The 12,500-nt window shown below is 31.0% G+C and overlaps 1 protein-coding gene across 1 annotated transcript in view; it reads left to right on the forward strand.

Annotated features, from left to right (window-relative positions):
- Positions 1 to 7,024: 7,024 nt before the first annotated feature.
- MMP14 (Matrix metalloproteinase-14) overlaps positions 7,025 to 12,500 on the forward strand; it is a gene marked incomplete at both ends in the record, with an annotated part of 42,191 nt that continues 36,715 nt past the window's right edge. Inside the window, one exon of the mRNA XM_051218985.1 lies at positions 7,025 to 7,186. Coding sequence (XP_051069187.1) covers positions 7,025 to 7,186 — 162 coding nt within the window. The remainder of the gene's footprint in view (positions 7,187 to 12,500) is intronic.

A 12,500-nucleotide genomic window follows, 5' to 3' on the forward strand; every position in this document is an offset into this window, starting at 1 on the left:
CCGAAATCATAACCACCAATATCCTTACACAAAATAAAGTCATGCGCACTTTTCATGTGATTTATTTGTGTATCTACTTATTTGATATTTCCTGTTTATTTATGTACTACGTCAAATTCGCATCGACCAATGTTTTCATTCATGAAAAATAATCAATAACCACATAAAGAAATCTCGGACAATGCTAACACTGTAACTGAATCTTTATTTCAGTATCCTACTGCTTATTCTTTTCGATGTGCTGATGTTCATTCTTATAGTGCACCCACAATCTACCGTGGTTATTAATAATTCAATTAATTATATACGAGAAGAGTCCTATAGTGTAAGGATAACCGTTCTTTTTTAATTTTAAATAGAAGTCCATAATCCAGAATTCTCGAAGATTCTTACATTCATTTAGTGTGTCAGCACTGGATATAGGAGCGTAATTTTCACCGAGGACTTCATTTTAATCATCTAAATGTGACGGCCTATATCTTCTATAAGGGTGGCACTGTAGCGCACCTCAAACTGCCGCACGGAAAAAGCAAATAAAGTTGAAGCTTGAAATCAGTGAATCTTATGCTCTTATATACAGCAATAGTTCACTAAATGAATGGAAGAGCTAAATTTTGCACATATATTAAACACTGTGAAGCAAGCTCGCAACAAAATTATAGCAACTCTCCTACAATCAATTCCGATTATGGTTTGTTTTGTTAAGCCCTTTTATTAATTTATTCAGCAGACAATGTTATTTGAAGAGTAACAATTTGTCTATTTCTTTGTACTATCACGATCACATGTGACAGCCTACGCACATATCTCTAACATAAATATTAATCTCTTAAATAACACTCGGTGAGTCATTCTTTTTCCCATGTATATATGTACTCGAATCCTATTATTAGCCTTTGCATCGCCTAGCTGCACCTTGATTTGACCATAAATTTTCCTCTTTACTCGCTCGCATACACACATTCGCCTATCTGCTTCAAATTCGCTCGATATGTTTGTATCTATGTTATCTGTGCTATCCGCTAATAAACTGTAGTTGCCGCTCCTGATTTCAAATACCGTTAGGATATATATAATAACGGTTATCGAGGCGATCGATTAACGAAGCTAAGCCACTACAAATTCATGCTGACAAGTAAGCGGGTTATGAATCGATATCGTATTTCAGAAGTAGAGTAAAATAGTAATTTATCACATTGTTTATAAAATTTATTTTCTTTCAGAAATGGTCGACGGAATAAAACGCTCCAACTTTATGCTCAGCAATATATATTCAGCAGTTTTGCCAAATAATCTAAAGCTCAAAAACGTCCAAAGGTTACTGAATTAAGAGTTGATGTTGGCGTCTCATTGTAATTGACGTAATTAGTTTTGCAGAACATCATTGAAATCATGAATCGATCAAAGTTAGACAACCATTGAAAACCTGGAAGCACTGAACACCCGTTTTGTCTCAGCGTGAGACGCCTCAGCAGTGCCCACCCACGACCCCACAAGCGGGAATCAAACCCAGGATCTTCGGTCTCGTGTGTGAACGCTTGGCTCCTGACCTACTGACCTTTTATCCAACGGTGTACAAGTCTAAATTCAGTCATTCCATGATAGTGTGCGACCATCTTCCATTGTCTTCGGTGAATAACTACCTCACACCCCACATGGTTTATCTCCACTGGTCACCACTTCTAACTAGTAGTCCGGAGATTCCCTCTCGAAGCTAGTCACTAGTGAGTACATGATGGTTGTCGGTATACGTTTGTGGACAGTGTTGAATTTCAGTGAAGTCATGAACCAATGAAAGTAAGACTATCACAGAAAAACTGGAAGCTCTAGACTGCTGTTTCGTCCTAGTACGAGACTCCAGGATTTCAATGGTTGTCTAACTTAATTGGTTCATGATTCCGATGAAATTTAACAATCTTCACAAACCTATATTGGAGATTTACAGAACGTGTTATTAAGAAATATCGAGAACTCAAATACTCATTCTACCGACAGTTAAAATTATTAGCCTATCTATTCTCTGTCAAGAAAGATTTAGTAGACCATTGAATTATGAGTCTTTTTTGACTTTTCTATAATTGCTAATACTTTGAACATGTCATAGGATTTTCTGTGTTCTATGTTTCCTTAGAATATCAACGACTTGCATTGATTAGCATATCATATAATGTGAAACATTCCTATTAGTTTGAACGTTTTTGCTTTGTAGTAATATTGCGTTAACTCGACTTCGGCAAATAACTATCCTAAAACTAAGTCATCAGCCATTCTAATATCACTGTAGTTTCTTCATTTTATAATATATTGGTTATTTGCGATATTGCGCAATCTAAAAATAACAGACGAGCTTTCTGCTTACATATCTATATGGAACATTCAGATTCAAATCGAGACCTCATTTTAAACCATTTCAGTTTTAGAAAGCGTTTATCAAGTATATATATTATTAGTATTTGCACACTGTATATAAATAAGTCCCTAGGTGAAATTCAGAATTACCGATAACTTTAGTATCTTCCCCGGTCAAGAACTTCAGTCGACAACCCCCTTTTTTATTATGAATCTATAATAGGATAGAAAGGCGTGAAAAATCAGCAGAAAGAAAACATTCGTAGTAGATTCTTCCTCGACGGACAGATTACGCTTTTTCCCCAGATTTAGATTATAAGGACACATAAATTAAGTTACTTTCTTTTAGACGTGATAAGTAGCGTGTCTCATTACCTGGAGAAGCATGGTTGGAAAATCTTTAGTTGTTATTTTTTCTTCTCATGAGTAGAAGATATATAAAACCGAAATTCATTGAGGTCTTAAATAGAGCAAGAGTGAAGATTGATGCAGAATAATATGAATTCATTTTATTTCGTTAGGCTTTTATCAGCTGCTTACAACCTATAACATTTTTAAAAGCAACCTTATTACAAATATTGACATGCGAGGTTGACCAAAGGTGATTATGTGTATCATGATGTAGCGAAGATTTCAATAGAGTTAATAAGGTCATTAAAAATATTTTGTTCAGGACAGATAAAGTTTGGGAGGGAAAGTTCCAGAACATTGAATTAGTGATTAGAATTCATGAAGTTAACAAACATTAGATGATTATGTAATGAAACAACTGAAAACAGATTAATGGTAAAGATATGAATTGAAATCAGTCAGCTATGATTTGACGAAAAATGACAATGATGTAATTAGATTTCAGAGAGTTGAAATAGTGAATGACATAATAAATAAAAAGGGGAGTAATGTGACTAGGGCAAAGATTTATTACTGCCTCTTTCTGGATACATAGATGTGGTTCCAGACGTTTGGTCGCCATCGCTTCGGCAAATTTTAAATGATTGGAGTTTGATTGTTTGTTAATCACTTTGAAAGACTAGTGTATCAACTTCATGTCCTGGGTCAAGGAGATGTTTTGAGATGATAATGATGAATATTTTTAATCCATTTAATCTTAAACTTTTCGGAATATGTTCTTTGAATCGGACGTAGGCTCTCCTTTCTGTTCTGCCAATGTAACTGCTTTGGCAGATACATGTAAATATGTATACACATTTGGTGGTAACATGAAAGGGATACCTATCAACCTTTGATTGTGTTAAAGAACATGTTGTTTTGGACAAGACAATCAGTTTACCTGCAGGATAAGTTGTTGTCAATGAAGGTTTTAGTCTCATATTGATTGACCCTGTGACATCATCACCTTTGGATTTAAGTTGAATAGAAATAGGTTTTCTACTTGTAGTTTCTTTGGGCTTTTTATCCTTACGTTTTCCATATTTCTCAATAAATTTCAGTGGGTATCCGTTATTTTTTAAACATCTTTTAACATTCATTACCTCCTCTTCTAGTGTATCGGCAGTACATGTTCTTTCTATTCTGTGAAAGAGTGTTTTAACAAGCGCCTTTTTGCAACCGATTGGAAGAACGTTATTGAAATTCAGATAAATCCCGTTCCATGTGTCTTTCTTATAAACTGAACGTTGAACTGTGACATCCTTCGTTTTATTGTAATATTAAGGTTAACTGTTGTCAATAACTTCGTCATCAGGCTCTACAGTTATAAGTCCATAATTATTGTGTTACAGAGGTCAAAATAAGGCATAATATTGAATAAAACAACGTTGGATGTGTAAAAATGATGATAGACTTTTGCATTTGTTACGGTTTAAATGCTTTAAAAATATACTGTGGAATAGCTTTAAAATGTGGGAAAATAACAAAATTACAGGGGATTAGGAGTTTTAGCACCGGTAGTAAACTTTTTGGTGCTAAATATCAATAATTTAGACTGTAAATCATAGTACTATAATCCAGACAGACACTATTCTAATCCTCTCTCTTCTAAAACCTAGCTCCTAACCTTAAAACTCTCAGACCGTAACCCCTAAACCGTAGATCCTAGCCTCAAAGCTTCTTAGCCCTAGCTACTAACACTGAAATACTGACCTTAACAGTTCACTCAACACCAGAATTACTACCCAATCCTTTCAAAATACGTAATATGATGAAAATCGTGAGTTCCAGCAGCAAGCTAACCACAACAGCGTTTTAAATATGCACATCATCTAGCCTAATTTTGATTGGTCGCCCAATGCCGTCGGTATTGTATGTTTTACTATATTCATTAATAATTTTGCTATTAAAAGAATTGCGATATTCAGTGTACATTCAAACATTCAGGAGCATTCCCTGTCAATTCTATGTTATAAAGTAAGTCTATACACATTTGTTTGTACTTAGTATTACTGTCCAAGAATGATCAGGAAGCCAGATCGCATTTGGTGAATTACCTAACATCTCTTACTCATTACATTATCAAAACAGTTATTAGCCATTTACGGAAAAACTGATAAACCTTTTGTAATACTTCTAACTTTTCTGCTGATAAATTTTCAAAACGTAGCGGATTTATATATTGAGTGTCTCGCTTAAACAATCAAAAAGAGTTAATAACAAAGCATATCTATGCCTTTTCATTCAGCTACTAGTCAAGTGACCTCTGCTAAAATTAACAAGTGAATCGATATTGGCGTTTCTCATTACACCAGTATCTAGTATTTGAGTAAATAGACAATTCAGATTATCAGGAAGTTTTAATAAACTGTCCAATCAATTGATAAAAGCCTATGAAGGACTTTTAAGTTATTTGATTTGTTTTCACAATTCCACTCATAATTAGAAATCTAACCAGTCCGTCTCACTAGCTAGCCAAGATTTTCAGTAGGCGTAAATTCATAACGTTCTTGTTATGATATGATATGTTTATCACTTCTTCTAGAAATTGATATCATATAGATACAAAAAGAAATATTTTGCTTGTTTGAACATGATCTAAAGGTTTTTAAAATGAGAGGAGAAACAAATATGTAGAAATGTCTAAAACAAATATGTAAAACGATTCACTACTAACTTGTTCACAAATTTGTTGTAAAATTCTGATAGATTATGAAGTCCCCTTAGGAATTCAATGGTAGAAATCATTTGTTCGAATCAGATTTACACTTGTTTGGTGTCATATTGAGTTACCTGTGTAATCACTTTTGAGTAATTTGATTATGTTCATTTCTCCATCTAAAGTATTGAGACGGACCAGCAAGAATTTACTCAACAATATAATATTTAGATTTCAGAGCTGAAGAATGGGTTTCCACAGTTTTAAACGTTTAAAAGCATTTTAAACATAGTTTAATTTACTGGTTATTTTAAGTTTCTTTTGACATTAGGGAAACTATTGGTTATTTACAAATGAAACTAATAGACTTTTAGGCTAACAACACCTTGACTAAACACTTCAACTATGCAATATTAATTGAATTCTATTCATCATTTTGAGAAATCAACTTTCGTAGTCTGAAAAATGTTTATATCCATAATATTTACTTTCTACGGTCAATTTGCATTTCTAAACAAGTGTCAGAATTCAGATCCTACTTCGTAAATGCAAATCTTACACGTTTACTGATGGAAAATATTTTTTCTCTGATTACAACGCATTTATGGGAAATTGCACTGTTGTAGTCATTCCGTTGATAAAAATTGATGTAGTCGGTTATGAAGGCTGTGTGTATGTTAATCCAATTAATAATTCATACTTATTAGTATTTTAATATTTAAAAAATACAGACCAAGTATTTGCTTTCATATGGTTCTTTTCTAAGAGCATTGATCAACTTCTGTGTTAGCAAGTATGCAACGGGCATTATATTTAATTAAACGTTCATCTCTTTATCTAGTAAGTGAACGAAATATTTCCCTACATGTATTTAATTCTATCTAGTCATTTCTATCATTCTAAATTTCCAATTAAACCTGAAGTAATACAAAGTACATTGTGTAGTGACAAACATATTTCTTCGTTACTTTCTATCAAAAGACTTTTTTTTATAAAACGAAAATATGCATTCGATACAAGAAAATCAATCACTCTTTTTTTTAAGGAAGAACAATACAGAAATTTGGCAATTAACATTTATGTAATGTATATTCCATAATTTCAAAAACAAAAATAGATAGATAGAATAGAAACAAATAATACCTCAAAATGATACCTAAGTCATCGATACTAAAATAATGATAAAAATTCAACATAATAACTTTTCACATTTACCAGACATATCCCCCCCCGCGAAAACTAAACTATTCGCCGGAAAAAAAACCAACTTTATAAATCAAAATACAAACAGTCTGACCTTTGCCGGTAGAAATATATTTTTTCTGAATCAAATAATTCAACCAATCATAAGTAAGATATGTTCAACGCATACTTTTTAAATTTTAACCAATCAAATATTAAATGTTGGCTTTAGTTATTATTGAATATAATGAAGAGAACACGTGTTAAGCCTTGTGTTGTTAGTATATAGGCAAATTAATTTTTAATATATAACTTATATGAAATGAATCGAATAATAGTAAACTAGATATACAAAAATTTCATTATATTATTCATCGAAAATGCATTGAACAAAAAAAAAGAAAAAAGAACAATATTGTGGATGTATTTCTTATTATATTTATAATGCTCAGGTTTATTGAAAAACAATTCAGGATATATTTTTGTATTTTACATTTATATATTGGTACTATATGGATATTTATTAGTATCTGGTTATTTACTAATAATCTAGTTTATTCTATACCTTATCAATTTGGTGAATTTCTACAAATCAATGAAGCAGCGGTAAGTTATGTTTAAATAATCATATAATTTATAACATGATCCCGTTGTTTTTTTCCTGTAAGATTTAACTAGGTCTTAATTTATATTATCCTTATATCTGTTGATGTTGGTATACTTTTTATATAGACTTATATTTACAGGATACTTTAAGTATAGTATGGAGTTATACTGATAAAAGATGAAAAAAAATTTGTTAATTCCTTATAATATGCAAGTTATTTCCATACGTTTTATATGTCTAATTTAATTTACTTGAGTTTGATTTAGTTTAGCTAGATGAAATATGTTTTACAAACATTTCTATATAGATTCATCAGTTATTAACTATTTATGTAGAAAAAGCGATCAATATATTATTTAAAGAAACTTGTTTGAATGAAAGATTGCGTAGAGAAATTCGTTTCAGATGACTATTTTTCCTCCATGTAATAAATGGTAACAATGTTAATTTATACAATTGACTTTGAATTTTCATTAGAAATTTAATTGAATTTGTTTACTTAGTTATTATGATTTCTACTGATTGTATGACTCATAACAATTTTATCCACCCTAAAATATTAAAAAGTGTCTAATAACTGAAGGGTATAAATAAATAGCATGTTGCTAACATACTGAAAAGTCGTAGCATGAAAATATCCGGAGTGTAGTTCAAATAAATTTCACTGATTTTACAAATGTAAAAAATATCTTAAGCCTATATTACTAGTCATGCTGTAAAGGTACCTCATATTAAATTGTTATGTTGTAAAAACAAATACTGACTGAGTATAATCCAGGACTTTTGTCATACAATATGTTTTACTTAGTGAAATTAATCGATTTTTCATCTTTGAATAAAATTATTTCAATATAACGCATTATTAGTAAGGGTTTAGGTTATTGTTGGTATCCACGTCAATACAGCTGACGAGTTTTAAATAAAATGAAAAGCCCATACTAGATCCCATTGGTAGCCACGATCTATCTATCCTACATGTCTATGAGTGTGATTTACGTTTAATCATAGTTAAACACATGCAAGCATATATATTGAAATAAGATTTCCAAGCATTTGACTTCAAATTGGAATAAATAACTATCATAAAGAACACTGACATTCACTTCTCTGTTAATTCACATGGGAGGAAAACTTGGATAACAATAGAACTCAATACTCTGTGGTTGATATTTTTTGACCGATGTAAAATCCTTGTTAAACAACTATTGTATGATATGAATAGTGAATGAATTGAAAAAAATATTTTTCATCCTTATTTAACGTGATGTTCACCGTTGTACATTAAGTAATATTGTCTGTCTATCTTTCTATTTCACGTTATATGTACATAAGCTGTATTAAACTACTATTAAGTAGTTTGGATTTGTTAACGGTATTTATATGCACTGTAAAATTTTAATTAATTCCCAGTAAGTTAATTAAAACATGATAGTATTCTTTTCATTTTATTTTGTGAATATTAATTAAATTTTCAATTGTTTTTTAACTCTTAAGCATTGGACTTCTTAAAACTGGATAAGTAATCAAAGTCAAGGAAATACATGTCTCTTATTGACCATGATATCTTCAGACCATTAAGTTGAATTCTAACGATCTACGTTTCCATCTAGAATCAATTCGTGTTATGCTACTACGACTAATCCTTACTTTTGATGCTCACTTTCCCACTCCTCAAAATATTTGAACTTCATTATTCATGACTCCTTATTCAAACGTTAATTAGATGCTTTATCCTAATATCCAGTTACATTTATAAACATAAAATTAGTCAGGTCAATTTATAACTCACCGATCATATCAATGTGAAATACACAACTAATAAAGATTTCATATATAGATAATCACATTTATATTTCACTAAATAAAGCAGTCTATTGCAGAATATCATTATAAAAAAATCACTTCAAGTTGTTTTACGATGAGGGATTTAAAGAAAATTATAAAATGAGATCAAATCCACAAGTTATTGATTTATACTTTCCTTATGGAACCAAACCGTTTGACTGGATTGACGATTTTGAAGGAAATGTCTGCTAGGGTTTTGTGATCAAAGTTAAGATGTTCCGGCATAAAACTACTGATTGTTTTACAAATACTCGTACAAAGCCATGCAGGATAATGTTCGTAGATGCTTTTGTTACAGACTCTAATATTCTAATCAATTGAGAACCTAATTTTAAAAAATACTTAATTAAAGTTTAAAAAATATGAAAGAGTGACATGCATAGCTAATTATGAATAAACTAAGTGTATTCAGTGCCTCACTGAATAAGGATTATTACAAATAGAACAATACTTCAGCGGCCTTGTATCTGATTCCAGTTAGATCGTATGCTGATTGTCATCGTAATATACATCCCGGCTGCTCTCGTCTATAATCATCGACTTAACTCGCGTTAGTGAATAACGGAAATAAATAAGTCAAATACGAGAATAAATTTCGAACACGTATATTTCACACAATCGTTGATCTCGACATACAATTAGGGAAACAAAGTAAAGGTAGTGAAGAGGAGAGAGCAAAACAAAACAAAATGACGCACAATGGAGACGGCGTGTGGCCGACTCTTTTATTCAAGCGTAACTCGATATCTATAGTTTAACAAAAATAAGTTGCAGACAGATGATGAATTGAGTAAGTAATTAGCACACATACGATCATATAAAAAAGCAATCGGAATTAATAACCGAATAAGTGATAGGGTAAAAATGTGACTTGAGAAGAATGAGTAGATCGGTCTGTACAGAGGCTAGAATAACCTATGTGGGCTTAACATAATACCAACCCCTACAAGACTATCACATGTGTTAAATCGTCTAGTAATACCATATTCTAATTTCTTTAATGTTATCTGACTAATTTTAGATTGAATTTTTGTTCCTAAATAAATTTAGTACAGAACTCAACTGATGTTAGCTTCCACTTTACACCTATTTCATGAAATACAGTGTTTGTTTACACTTAGAAACATTGGAATATTTAATAAAGACCAAGTTGGATTGGATGCACAGTTATTATGAGTCATTATTTTTACCATTATCATAGATTTGTTTCAATATACTGTTTTTTTAATATTTGCATGTGTTGTTATGGTAACATGATAACTCCCTTCGTCATGCGTTTTTTTTCTCTCCCTCTAAGTTAATCTATTCACTAAGATATTTTATTATTTGAGTAATATAAAGAACAGTCGGGTTGGTTGATACAAATACCCTTATTATTTGATAATTCAAATTTATTTTTCTTTTACGGGAAAAAAGTAATCAATTTTTAATCAATAGATGGAATTAACTAGTTCATTGAAGAATTGCATAGATTATAGTCTTCAAAAAGAGAGTTGAAATTTTGTAACCGACATAAATTATTCCATGTAGAACTTCAGTTAATTAATTAATCTATTGTATTTATTATTAGTTGTTTATTGAATGCTTTAACATTCAACCATAAATGACATTATTATTATCGTTAAATATTTATAAGTGGGTTGTAGGAACCTCTGGTTATGAATTTAATGATAGTGAATATGAATCAATTTGTCCTGTTTACAATTTCAATGTAAATTCTATGCAATTTATGAATTCAATTGATTTGATTCTAGTGTCCTAAAGTAAATGATACAATCAATGAATTACGTAACATCATACTGATCTCTTCCAATGTATGATATATATGCTGTATTGATTAAATTTACTCAATAAAATAAATAGAATGTGATGAGTTTGCTGAATACCATGACAAAAATTTTTATCGCATTGTTCAATTTGTATCATGGAATTGCTAGAATCCGCATTGTTTACAAGTAATTTCTTTCTTTTATTTTACTTAATGTTACATGCAGTTAAGTATCTAAGCTGTTAGTAAATTACACTGTTCATTTTAACAATTTAAGACAAAACTGGGATTTTATTTAGTGTGTTTAAAAGCGTAACGGTAGATTTCAGTGATATAATACAAAACAATTAAATTGTTCCTCATTACTTTTTATTTGGTTGCAACGACACAGGTGATGAGTACAGGTAGTACCGAAATTCTAAAATGGTTGACAGGTGTAATTTACCATAATAAATAATTTAAATTGATGTGGTGGAACGTATTCAACTTTGTGCTCAGGAAAATTGCCTTTTTTATATTATCCTTTGTGTCTGCAATTTTTATAACTTCATAATTTGATTTTGAGTTGTCTTTGGTTTGATGTCACTTATAATCAAACATGTAGACTTGAAACTAATTCAAGAATGGAAAGAAACAGTTATCCACTGATCAGTAGCTTCTTTTATTTCCCTAGTTCTTATTGTCTGCTCCATTAACTACATGTTATAATACTACTTGTAAGTAGTAAAATAATAATTTCCACAATAGGTCTCACTACTAAATCTACAAATTTATTTCTAATTTTTTTCTACCTCCACTAATTTCCCCTATTTTTCTCTGCATTGTTTAGTCTTTGTTCTACAAAAACGTTAATATTTCTTTAAAAGTCCTGAACCATTATTTCAGTTGATTTTATGCATCAGAATTCGTGTTATTTGCGATATATTACTTATTGAAAATAAGTACAACAGATTCTATTGGTTAAATCAAGATACTCTAATATGATCTTTGTTAGTTTGTAACCAAATTAATTATGTTATAATCAGCATAATATCTAACACTAATCAGTAGAAACTAAAGTTAGTACTTCCTGTCAATATTGTAAGAAGGGAAATTCGTGTGATAACCAAAACTGTACATTCAGTTGTAGTGATAAATTTTCATGTAAAATCAAATCAAAGAATGCAAGTAGTATGGATAAAAAAATGAATGTCTGAATATAAGTCATAAATCCATCAAAAATGTTATCGAAAACGTCCGCACCTTTGGACATGACTCAACTCAATAGCTGATGGCCTTATGATTCCACCGGATTTAATCCATCCATGACATATAGTCAGTAATGTTCAAGAATGTCCTTATGTAGGACTAGTCTGCAGTACACATTTATAACTCCCTCAGTGATTAAATTCAGAACCTTCGGTCTTGCATACAAATGCACAACCTCTAGACCACTGGTCCAGTGCTCTGCGGTTTATAAGTCTAGCTTCAGTCGCTTTACTAGAGTGTGCAAATATCTTCCGTTGTGTTCATTGAATACATTCCTCATACCGGGCAGGGTTGATCTCTACTAGAACTATGGGAATTTTCTCTCGAGTTTGGTCACCAGTGAGTACTCAATGTTTATCGTGTAGGGGACTTGTAGAGATTATTGAATATTGAATGAATCTCTACAACCTCTTTATAGTTATTTTTCTGAAACAAAATATACCTTTAGTTTG

The sequence above is a fragment of the Schistosoma haematobium genome, chromosome 3 (assembly GCF_000699445.3).
Source record: "Schistosoma haematobium chromosome 3, whole genome shotgun sequence".
Lineage (NCBI taxonomy): Eukaryota > Metazoa > Platyhelminthes > Trematoda > Strigeidida > Schistosomatidae > Schistosoma > Schistosoma haematobium.